The 12,848-nt window shown below is 37.2% G+C and overlaps 1 protein-coding gene across 2 annotated transcripts in view; it reads right to left on the bottom strand.

The window, feature by feature from the left end:
• Window positions 1-12,848, bottom strand: part of LOC103139052 (PDZ domain-containing protein 4) — a 24,874-nt gene that overhangs the window by 7,117 nt on the left and 4,909 nt on the right. The window contains exons 2-6 of one of the 2 annotated variants that reach the window (XM_016672238.1): window positions 4,010-4,063; window positions 3,125-3,435; window positions 1,892-1,979; window positions 1,241-1,339; window positions 1,096-1,158 (exon numbers count right to left, since the gene is read on the bottom strand). In XM_016672238.1, coding sequence (XP_016527724.1) covers window positions 1,096-1,158; window positions 1,241-1,339; window positions 1,892-1,979; window positions 3,125-3,435; window positions 4,010-4,063 — 615 coding nt within the window. The remainder of the gene's footprint in view (window positions 1-1,095; window positions 1,159-1,240; window positions 1,340-1,891; window positions 1,980-3,124; window positions 3,436-4,009; window positions 4,064-12,848) is intronic. The other variant, XM_016672239.1, reaches the window with a different exon arrangement.

Below are 12,848 nucleotides of genomic sequence, written 5' to 3'. Positions count from 1 at the left end.
GTAACCAAAGAGTGAGTGAGTTGCTAGGTAACCAAAGAGTGAGTGAGTTGCTAGGTAACCAAAGAGCGAGTGAGGTTAGTTGATTCCACCAACCTTTCTTAGCTGGCCATGAGAAGCCGAGAAGGTAAAGTATTTCCTCTGCCTACATCTCCCAGAATGCTGTGCGGTTATGGATCAGAGTTCAGTGAATATTCTATCTGATGTATTATCTATTGATATTGATATATTATTATTGATTTATTGTCCAGCCCTAACTTAACCACTGTAAAGATTCTCACATTATAATAACTTGCAATTTATTTTACTGAGAGTTTAATAGCCTAGCAAAAAAATAGTGCAAAATTGTGAGGTTAAAAAAAAATGCATTACTTTGTATTTAGAAAATACAGTCCGCCTATGTGTAATTTAATCATATGGTACCAATACCAGACATCTCCCTCAGCAAATTTTGTATCTTTATCTAAAGATACAAAATATGGCACAGCTGCAGCTTTACAAGGAATACATAACACACTGCAAAAACACAAAGTCTTACCTGGACTTTATCATGCAAATATTTTATAACACTTGAAATAAGACAAAATTAACAAGTAACTTTTCAGCAAGATATAGGAGTTCATTTGAAGTGAATAATTCTTTAATATTGATTAAGGGGTAATAATTCCACTGGAAGATTATTTCACTTTTAACAAAACATTTTTCTGATGCTACAAAATCTGCCATTTGAACTAGTACTTTTTAAATTAATATTCAAGAATTACTGACGTAAGAGAAGCTCTAATATATTTATGAAAAGTTACTTGGGAGTTAGTTTTGCCTTATTTCAAAGACTAATATAGAAATTAGACGAAAGTTTTTCTATTTTCAGTTCACTTTTTATTCTTTTTAAAGATGCTCAGAGTCACTTCACAGAGCAAACAAGATTAAAACAGTAAAATTAAAAATAATTAAGCTAAAAAATGAACTAATTGTGAAAGTGCAGACCAGAGAGTTTTATTTGTAAAAAAAAGTATGGGCTAATTCGAGATGGTCTACATATAAAACACATTGAAGTTGGTAGATGTAACATGAAAAAAATTCAAAGGTTTATAATACCTGTAGTATTCTGTCTCCTTTACGGATCCGTCCATCCATCGCAGCGATGCTGTGTGGGTTCACCTTATAAAATAAGGTATTAAAAACCATAAAATCATTTAAAAAGTCTTTATCTAAAAACTAATATAAATTGTCTTGACTTCACCTCTCCCACGTAGATCCCAAGGTCTTCCTCATCATCGGTTCTGTAGCACACCGTCAGACCCAGTTTGTCCTGCTGACGGGATTTGTACAGCTCCACCTCCTAGAGCAGGTAAAGTGGAGGTCAGAGGTCACAGTTAATATGTACTCAAGGAAGAACAGCACTACTTAAACATATTTCTACTTAGAACTCGACGACACGGATGAAAAACTTAAGCTAAAAGACTTTCATATGAGTTGAATAATCATTGATTAGTTTTTTTTTTTGTTTTTAAATATCTGAAATACTGTTATTTTGTCATTTTTAAGCACTCATGAGGCACCATGGTGAAATGTTAAACTGCTGCTGGCTCAGTTACTTGTTGCTAGGTTACCATAGAGCGAGTTGCTAGGTAACCAAAGAGTGAGTGAGTCAGTTGATTCTGTTGATTTTTTTTTTTTTTTTTGCTTCATTCAGTGAAGTTACTCACAGTGGGTTGAATATCCAGGAATTTTACTCGACTAAAAGTACCAATACTTCATAATAAAATTACTCAAGCAAAGGTTAAAAAGTACAACATAGTAAAAATACTCCTAAAGGTAAATTTTTTTCCAAAAAGTTATCAAAGTAAATGTAGCCAGTTACTAGCCAACTCTGGATTTAAAAATCCCTGACCTCGTATTCCAGCTCGTCGTTTCTGTCCACTTCGTGCTGACTGATGTCGAAGTAGTCGGTGGGGTCGTAGTACACAGGCTCCGAGAAGCTGAGGACGAAAACATTCAGGAAAATACCTTTCAGTTGGAGCAGCTTCTGGACCAACATAGATCAGCTCCAGTTAATATCTTTCAAATTCAAAACTAAGTTATTGATCCAAATGTAAATTAAATGTTGTAACTTATATTAATTCAGATTTTGTCAAAGAGTTGTAGAAAATACAATTAGAGATGTAGTAAACCAGGAGTGTCCAAAAGTCCGGCCAAGGGGCCATTTGTGGCCCTTAGATTTTTTTTGTTTTTGTGGCTCTAGCTGCAGCTCAACAATGTCACACATTTGTTTTCTAAACTTTTTTTGTTCAAATAAGGGTAAAATTATTACCAATATAATTTCTTACTATGTAAAAAAATTAAGTACAAACAAACTTTCATAATAAGTAAAATCTTGTTTATCTAGTGACTTTTATTGAAAAAACAACTTTGCTGCACACAAATCAAGATTTATTCAATTTATCAAAACTTAACTAAATATAGCAAGTGTTTTGCAAGAAAATGACCCAAATTCTGTTCTTATAACTCAAAGTAAACTTGTGTGACCGAGCCTGAACTAATTTAAAAAGTAAATGCATTTCCTTTTATTACAGCAAATGTGTAAAATCCTTCCTGGATAAAAAAAAACAGACTACTTTTGTTTTCTTAATTTGTTTTCAGTACATTTTGCTAAAAAAGACGTTAAATTCCACCAAAAAAATTCTAGGAAATTTCTAAGCTTGAAAAGTTGAAAATGTGCTTGAAAAAAACTCAGAAATTGAAAAAACCTAATCTCAGAAATTTTCTTGTAAAACCTTAAAAATTTCTGTTTCAAAAGTCAAACTTTAATTTTATATATCTTTTTAGAAAATTTCTGAAATTAATCTAAAATTTTTAGTTTATTTTCTTGCCAATTTTCTGCTTTTGGAGCTCAGAAATATTTAAGGTTTTACTAGAAAATTTCTGAGATTAGGTTTTTTTTCTAATTTCTGAGTAATTTCTTGTTTTTTCTAGACGTTTTATGAGATTACTCTTAAAATCTGAGTTTTTTGGAAATTAACTCTTTTTCTATCTGGCTCGACTACGCCATCATACTTTTGACCCCACAGTTTTGGCCCATGGGACCAAACGTTTGGACGCCCTGTATCGAGCGATTCCCACTCACAGTTCGTTGAACAGATATGGCTCTGGCAGCGGGGGCAGCGGCGGGGAGGGCGGAGGGTCGGGTGGGGGCGGCGCGCCGCAGGGATGCTCTCTGCTCCGGCCCAGAGTCAACATATGCTGGAAGCTGATGTCCGTCTGGGTGCAGCTGTCCACGCAGTCGGCCATGCCCATGGTCACCGCCACGGGGCCCCCGGCGGCCGCAGCCGGGGCCGCGCGTCTCCGAGCGCCCCGCTTCAGGATGCTGGACAGCCGGGGGTCTCGTATGTCCAGGGTGGGATCTCCAGACAGGCGAGAAAGCTCCTTCGGATTCACCTGCATCAGAAAATTAGCGTAAATACAGATCTGTTTGAAAAACTGCAACCATTTCCTTTCATATCCTCCTATTTTTTTTACTTCATTCACTCAATGAATATGAATAGTATGATGGAGTATTAGATACAACGGCCTGTCAGGGCCATTAAAGGAAAAAAAGAAGAGTAAATTTCAGAAAATTTGTAGACGAAACAAGAAAATTTCAAAATTTTCAACTTTTTAAACTCAGAAATGTCCCTGTTTTTTTCTAGCATATCTTTGACTTTTCAAACTTAGAAATTCCTTGTTTTTCAAGAAAATTTCAGAGATTAACCTCAAATTCTTTAGTCCTAATATGCTGTTGAGAAAAAGTTACAGTAGAATAAATAAAGTATAACAATAATTTTCTTGTAAAATATGATTTTCTTCTTGTAATACTATTCCTTTAAAATGGCTCACATGAAAACCTGCTACTGTACCTACAATCAAACAAACTGCAACCTTGTTAGTACACAAAGGGAGGTGAATATCCTTTAGCCAAGTGTCTGCAAGCAGAAAACACCAAACAGCAGAGCAGGAGGTAAATGAAAGAGACCTTTAATCGACCGTCAGCGTCAAGAGAGCACAGCATGTTGCCTACATGACCCCTCTGCAAAGAGAAACAGAAAAAAAGCAATAAAAACGGAGCTTTAGTGAATAATTAGATTTCTGTAACGGGTAGTAAAGGAGATAACCAAGGTTAAAAATACACATTTCTACAATAAAGGAAGCATGTGAATACGACAACGTATTAGGACCATTGTTGACAGAAAATAAAGTAAACTTCTGCCGAAAATCTGAATTTTTTATATTAATTTCTGAAACTTTCTAGAAAAAAACAGATTTTAGTCAGAAATTTGTGAGAAAAACCTCAGAAATCTTGAGTTTAATCTCAAAGTTTTCTCGGATAAAACACATTTTTGAGCTCGAAAAGTCAAAAAACTTTGAAATTTTTAGATTTTCAGAAATTTTCTAGAAAAAAAAAAAACAAGGACATTTTATACCATCAAAAGACAGAAATTTATGACAAAAAGCCTGAAATTTTGTAGAAATCCTCCAAACTAAATATTTAGGACTGAGCTCAATATTTAATTTTGAAAATAGATATTTAGGTTGGAAATAAATGTTTAGTTTGGATCTAAATATTTAGTCAGCAACATAAATATTTAATTTGAAAGCTAAACAGTTTCTAAACTAATATGAATGAATAACGGTGAAAATATGACTTCAGAAAGAGAATCTACATTTTTTCTACATAACAGGCTAAATAAACCTGTTGTTAATTTTTTACAGTGTAACTTTACAGACATCGCCCGATAAGAAAATGCAGTTTGATAATCTGTGCTTTTGATTTGTTTCTGCTGGTTTACGGTTACGACCCGTCGTATTCCTGTCATTGCCAGCTACGCTTTGGGCTTTAACTCGGCGCCATAAAATAACACAACAGGTCCCATTTTACAGTGTTTTCATCGTTGGCTCAGATCAGCCTGCAGCAGCTGGTGAAACGGGCAGAACTGGTGATTTAAACAGACATGTTGAGCCACATTTTTGACCGAAAATGAGTCTGGATTCAGCCCGTCTTTGAACGTTCAGCTGCTGACCTTGGACGTCACCGACTCCACGTCTCTCGCTCATCCTCTCCTCTCCCTCTCTCTCATCTCATGTCCCCTTTCCAGTAATTGCATGTCAAATCAATGTTCCCCTGTGCAGCCAAGCGAAAAAACTTTCCTGCCACATTCGGCTCCCTTGATATTTTCCACTTCTTTTTTATTTCTTATGTGTCTCTATATTTCTCTCCTTTCGTCTCTTGTTTTCTGTCCCCACGCGTCTCTCTCTTGCCTTTCTGGACTCTGGGTTTCTTTCGCCGTGCTGCCTCAGCAGTTCTGTCGGCTCCGTCCCCTCCCAGAGGAGCCGCCGCCTCGCCCTCCTCCACCTCCATCTATTTCAGCCGCTCCGTCTCCTTGTGTGTGTTTGTCCTTCCCTGCGCTAATGTTCCCCCATAAATCTTACTGTCTGTCTTAATGAGCTTCTTCGCAGCAAACGAGATGCTCTGCAGCCAACATGGCAGTTTGGTGAGGAAATGAATTAGTATTCTGTTATCTGTATGTTCTGCATTGTGCAAATATTTCTGCCTTGAATTCGTGATTTTATGCAGAAAGTGTCTGCATCCCCTCACTTTTTCCACAATACAAACCTATTTTAATACACCAAACAATCAGTAACATGTTTTCAGACGTTTGTGTGAATTTATAAGATAAAATAGTGGCATGCAAAAATATGAAGTGTTATCTGCTTTTTATTTATACATTGAAGTTTAATGTATTTAAATGCATGATTATTGTCTTATGTGTCCATTTTTTTAAACAAATGCACTTTTATGAATATTTTTACTACCCCTTACTCTTTTACTCTTGCTTTAGTAATTTTATTATTAAGTATTGCTAGTGTTAATTCAATTCAAAAATATTTAAATAATCCCAAAGGGAGATCAAATTAATTTACTTGATTAAAATTTCTGTATACTCCACTCACTGTAATCTCACAATCTTTTTTTATTTATTTTTTATTTTTTACCAAAAATTCACCTCAGACACACACTTGGAGTTTTTGCTAAAGTTTACCCTAAACAGCTGCTTGGCTTGCATTGCTTTGGGCCGGCCCTGCATCCAACAGTAGACAACAGGACGCTTGTTTGTAAAATGTATAATACTGACTTTACAGGATTTTGTGAATAAAACAAATGCACAAAATATCTTAGAATAAATCTATGACAGAAGAAAATGTGTGACAAAGCGCTGTGGTCGTGTGTTCAGCCTCAGCGCTGTTTGCTCTCAGAGCCATTAGTAGACAGGTCTGTGGTCATGAGTGGCAGGTATGAATACTGATGGAAGAAAAAGAAGAGGGGATCTCATTTATTATCAATGAGAGGTGCTGAGATTGCTTTGAAGACGACTTCATGGAGGGTAATGGTTGCTCTGCATCACAAGCTCGACCGCTTCCACGTGTTGTTCTCTATTATCTGAGTTAGTAGGTCATCACATCTATCTTCTATTTATAAGCAACACATGTTTTTTTCCCTTCCAGATAATGATCAGCCGGGTCTCCACACCCAGTGCTTGAATGTGTTAAAAAACTGGAATTAAAATTCATAAAAAGTACTTGAGGATTCGCCGTGTTGGGGGGTGGGAGACGTGGTATCGGCAGCGGCGGCGGAGCTCTGGGTGGGGTTGATGTGGAGAGATGAAAGAAATGCAAAGTGTGAAAAAAGCAAAGCATGAAATGTTTAGCAGGAGATGGGGAGAAGAAGAGGGGGAGAAACAAAGAAAACAAGGAGGTGAAGAATACTGGAGGTAAACAGACTCCCACCAGGAGCTCCTGGGAAATTATTAAACGGCTGCTGCATAATTATTGTTATCTAATTGTCCTTTAAAGAGCAAACCGATCACAGGAGCTGAGATGAAAACAGGCGACGCCACATTAGGATAAAAGAAAACACTCCAAAAGTCACATGCTAACGTTTCCTCTCTAGAGTTTTGCTTCATGTTCATTTCAAACAGCTTTCCTGCAAGCGCAGAAATCCTCACCAGGAACGCATCGGATTCCACTTGTTCAGTAATTGATTTTTCTCATCTCCCCTGCTTTGAAGACTGCGGCAGTCACCTCCTCAGAAAATCAATTAATCTGGGGACTGGGCTGACCATCTGCAGCTCCAGCTGGTTGACATCCAGCAGCAGGAGAGGAAGGACCGTCAAAAACAGACCAGGAGCCGCGTTTCCGTTACAAATGTTCGCAAATATTAGTCCATATTCCGCTGATGGCGAATGTTGTGTTTCCATTAAATAAGAAATTAATTGAAATCATATGTGAATGAGTCATAAAACATCAAGGCAGGAACAAATGTAAACACTTATAGGAGATGTTTTCATATTTCAGGATCAAAGAGGAGCAATAAATCAGTTAATCGCATGATAAATTAAAATGATCTCAATATTTTCCATTTGCATGATTTCTTTTATTTTTCCCGTTTCTCTCTTTCTGCCAAAAACTGGATGATAAAAGTCTTCAGTTTGGTGTTTTAGCATGAACTAGCCTCTTTTTAAATGAAAATTTGGTTTACAGAGACTTAATAATTTTATTTGTCGTTTCTGTTGTTTTTGTTTCATTCATAAGAATGTGTATTTTCATTATTATGCCATTAGCATTACTTGATAATGGTCTCAGAACAATATTATCGTTTATCTCTATAAATTCTGGGACAGTTTATCGTGACAGGAATAGCAAAGAGCAGAGAGAAATGATCGATTTCATCCATTGATCGAAGTAGATGAGGATCAATTATGACTCCAGTGCAGCAGCTTTTTGACCAAACAGTCGACATAAATTTAAAGAGAAAGCAAATGAGGTGGATTAGCAGTGATTGATAGCGTCAGCCATGACATGTTGCTGCTGCCAGGAAGTTGAGCCGTTGTCATGACAACCACTGGGCTGTCATAAAACCACAGTTTTCAGTCAGAGGCATATTCAGATATGTTGTGAGACTGACAGCTACTGGAGCTCTTTCCTGTCCTTCATCGTCATCCACATTGATTCTGTGAAGATGCTTAGACAATATGAGTTATGATGTTTAATTTACCTTTGAGACAAATCAAGTAGTTTTGAATTGAATTGAATGCATATGTTGCAAACTGAACTCACCGCCATGTTGTTTCAGTTCCATTGTTGTTGCTGGTGTGTTTAGCTTCCTTTAATATTGGTCATTAATAACCATCAGGGGAACATTTCATGCGTTAGTGAGGGATCTGCTGCTTAAGACTGTAAAAATCTTTGCAACATGGTTTACAGCTGATATACACATGGATATTCTGTAAAAGATGATTGCTTCCCTTTATTGGTTGGAAGATTAAATAAATTTAAAACCAAATGAAACAACAAAATCTTGTCAAGTGTTTTTGGTCTAGTTTTTACAAATATTTCAGTAAACTTTAAATAAGACATAACTGACTTACAAGTAACTTTTCAGCAAAATATAGGAGCTTGTTTTAAGTAAATAAAACTTAATATTGATTACAAAAAATACGAGTTCGACTGGCTGATTATTTCACTTGTAACATGGGAGAAATGTCTTGTTATGAGTGAAATAATCTCACTAGAAATAGTTCATTTTTTATCAATGTTAATGAATTATTCACTTAAAACAAGCTCCTATTTCTTGCTGAAAAGTTAATTGTAAGTTAGTTTTGTCTTATGTAAACTGTACCGATATACAGATCTGGAAAAATATTAAGAGACGACTTAAAATGATCAGTTTCTCTGATTTTACTCTTTATAGGTAAATGTTTGAGTAAAATGAACATTATTCTTTTATTTTATGAACTACTGACAACATGTCTCTGAAATTCAAAGCAAAAAATTAGTATTTATTAGCAGAAAATGAGAAATGGTCAAAATAATAAAAAAGATGCAGCGCTTTCAGACCTCAAATAACGCAAAGAAAACAAGTTTATATTCATTTAGAAACAACAACACTAATGTTTCAACTCAGGAAGAGTTCAGAAATCAGTATTTGGTGGAATAACCTGGAGGTTTTCAGTGGGATTCAGTGCAGTGGGCCCACAGTTGTATTTGCACTAGAAACTGGACCAAAATACTTGGTAGGACTTTGTGTTTTTGCAGCGTTAATATTTTTTTTCAGCAGAGTTTTCTTGTCTCTGTCTCCGTTTGATTTCCCTGACTCCAGCCCGTATCTGTCTGCAGGTCCCGATGTGTTTACCGCTGGTCGAACATCGGCTTGTTTCTGCGTGCCACGCTGAACGACGGCACACTTAGGTTTGTTTAACGACACGCGTTGCCATGGAAACTGCCTCCTGCTCCACACAGAGCCAAGAGAGAGAAGAAGAAGCGAGCGGCTGCCGGTTTGTCGTGTCAGTGTGGGTCTGTGTGGGTCAGGTAATGCATGGTAAACACAACATATGCTTTATGTTTCTAATACAGTTCTGCTGTTGCTGCTATGTCTAATTTATTAGCTTCTCCTTTTTCGTTACCTGAGGCTACAGTCAGTATCGATGGGACGGATGCCGATGGGTGTGTACCGAGAACCAGAGTGAAACGAATGTGCAGCAAAGGGCCGAATGTATAATGCATGACTTTTATTCCTTCAGCAAGAGAAGCATTTAGATAGTTGAATTTAACGGCCTGAATTAGCAGCAGAACGTTGCCTTAAGCTGTGAAGTTCTGTAATTATTGTCTGAAAACAGACAAGCCTAATTTGAGTTAAAATTTTACACTTGAGTAAAGAAAAATAGCCCCAGACTTGGATCCTGTGAAGCAGAAGAACAGAGCGTGAAGAACCATAAAGCTAAGATTTAATTACGTCTACCTCTTGCCATTTATTTGGCCTGATATCAGCGCTAATCAGGCGGCTGCACAGCCAGATTTTCTGTTTTTCTGATTATTACACGCAAGAAATCAAACTGAATTTAAAAAAGCAGCATGCCGTCCACGATCATCCCTCGTCTGATTAATAGTTTTGTTTTTTACGTTGAAAATGTGCCAGCTCAGGCTTCTGTGAGTCGCCCCGTTTCCATTAGTATCTGAATGCATGTTGACTCGCAGCCAGCGGCTCTTCTGCTGCTTCATTATGCCATCTGCGTTTGCTCTGCTGTCCCACGCTCCTCTGCCTCCAACCAGCCGTGCTGCTTCAGCTCTAACAGACCGCTGTCTATAGAAATCCATCCCAGAGTATCTGTTTACCTTGCACAAACAACATCCCTGCAGTGGCTCTGCACACAACATGACATCTCTCCATGCTTCATCACTCTTCCTGGCTGTCGCTGTGGACTCTGCTCGTCGCCACGCCCGCGCCTGTGTCAGCCGGAGCTGAAAACGCTCCTAAACGGCAGCAGCACAGTGGAGCTCATGTTGACAGATCAGGGAAATCTTTTGCATGAACCCAAGGTTTGATTTTGACCTTTCATCTCCAAAGATTTGTGTTTTTTTTTTTTTTGTTACTTTAGCTAATAGGGATGGATGTTTATCGCATCATTTCGTTGCACAAACATAAAATCTTGCCAAGTATTTTTTTTTTGTTTAATTTACAGTGGAAATACATTTGTACATTTAAAATAAGAGAAACAAATTTACAAGCAACTTTTCAGCGAGATATAGGAGCTTGTTTTAGGTAAATAATTCCTTAATATTGAGTAAAAAATAGTAGTTCCACTGTCAGATAAATCCACTTTACAAAAATACATTTTCCCATATTTTTGGTCTAGTTCAGATATTTTCTGGTGCAAATATCTTGGTACACTTTAAATAAAATGCAACTAACTTACAAGTAACTTTTCAGCAAGATACATGAGCTTGTTTTAAATCAGTAATTCAAAGAAAATGAGCTATTTCTACTGAGATTATTTCACTCATAAGACATTTTTCCCATAAGTGAAATAATCTGAAAATGAAACTAGAACTTTTCCATCAATATTGAAGAATTAAAGACTTAAAACAAGCTTGCATATCTTTCTGAAGGGTTACTTCTAAGTTAGTTTTGTCTTATTTCAAGTAAACAAATATATTTGCAGTAGAATTTAGGTGAAAATATTTGGTAATAAATCAGATTTTATTTGTGTAGCACATTTCAGCAACAAGGCAGTTCAAAGTGCTTCACATCATAAAACACAAAAATCAACTATTAAAACACTACATTTTCCAAGTCTTTACACGTCAAAATGTTTGTTAATGTTTCATGAATTATGTTTCAAAAGAAACTCTAAACAACTGGGGTTTTAGTTTAGAGTTGAAGCAACTCAATGTTTCGGCTGTTTTGCAGTTTTACGGCAGTTTGCTCCAGATTTGTGGTGCGTTGAAGCTGAATGACAAAGATTTTGGTAAATTTTATGTTTTTTATTTATCGTGATAAAATTCTTATAAGAATGTTGATCATATATAATTAATGATGTTTAACCCACCCAAAGATATCAGTATTGATAGTTTTACTTTTTTCTCCTCTGTTTTTTATTGATGAAAGCATCAATAAATACAAAGGCGCAGTATTTCTGTGCAGCTTAAATCACACTTCTTTATGTGACTGGCGTCCTAAAGAATTACAAATGGGAACGTTTTTCAAGAGCATTATTTGTATTTGTGGGACTGTAATTGTTGTGACACACAGTCATACAGTCCCCTAAAAAATCATTCTTATTGTCACTTTTATCGTTGTCACAATAGAAACAGAATGTTGTGATAAAACTTTAAGTCCATATTGTCCATCGCTTGTGACATGGCGCACAGACAAACAAAAAAGATGAACATGTTTAGTTTCTGGAGACGTTTAAAGAGGCAGATTGTTGCCAGAGATGACTCTTTCAGGGATTGTTTGCCTTATTTCTTTGTTGGATAAGGCTGCTGATGTTGAACCTCCTCTGGATTCACAATCAGCCTCCATGCACCATTTTTCTCCTCGGCCTTCACCTACAAGATTAGTGGGCCCTCCCAGAGCTTTTGTACTTTAATTCCCCCTTGCTATACGAAGCATTCATATTAATTATTTTGAAGGTCGAGCTGTAAGACAAAAAAGGACCTTAAAAAATGAGTTTGGCCTTTTTCTCTCCTGGTTTCATTTGCATGTTTCTGCTCCCTTTTCAACTCATTAGCCTGCCTTTCCTTGGACTCTTCCTGTGCTTCTCGCTCTCTCTCTTTTGGCATTGCCTCTGGCACCAGATGCAGCCAAGTCCAGCACGCAACAGAGCTGTTGCTCTGTTGCGTGCTCCACAGCAACAGAGCTGTGGAGCCCCAAAGCTGAGGCTTTGGGGCTCCACAGATACTAAGTGTTGCTCTGCATAACCGTGAGTGCCGAGCGTTTTTCATGCGCTGTTAAGATGAAGATCTATTTAGGGTTGAGGGATGTGTCACCGGGTCACCAAGCAGGAACGTTTGTGTGGCAAAGCACAGCCAGATGATGAGCTTACTCACAGGCAGACTGAGGTCTCTGTTGGCAGGTGGTGGGGAGGCTGTAACCGTGGCAACGCCTCTCTTCACTTTACCCCGGTTTAACAACCCATCCATCCTTGTGGCTCTGAGGCTCCGTCTACTTTTGCTCCGTTCGATGCTCTCATGCTATCGTAATCACAGCGAAGCATCATTATTCTAATTATCACTATCATTGTCGCTGAATGACTGCTTCATGCTGCAATTAGGAGCACGGATAATAGGATAATGAGCTTACATCTTCATTTAAAACAATAAAAGGAGATGAACATCGAGCCAAAAGAATGGTTTTACGTCATTTTCAACCAAAATCCAGCTTAGTTTGATTTATTTTGTTTTGTGACTTAGCATGAGGATGTTTTGATTTGTATTGTTTTATTTCTGCCCATGAAGATATCTGACAAGATGGCGTT

Source organism: Poecilia formosa, unplaced genomic scaffold, assembly GCF_000485575.1.
Source record: "Poecilia formosa unplaced genomic scaffold, Poecilia_formosa-5.1.2 Scaffold57, whole genome shotgun sequence".
In the NCBI taxonomy this organism is placed as follows: domain Eukaryota; kingdom Metazoa; phylum Chordata; class Actinopteri; order Cyprinodontiformes; family Poeciliidae; genus Poecilia; species Poecilia formosa.
The sequence above is the reverse complement of the archived record's forward strand: the minus strand, read 5'-3'. Positions and strand labels throughout refer to the sequence as shown.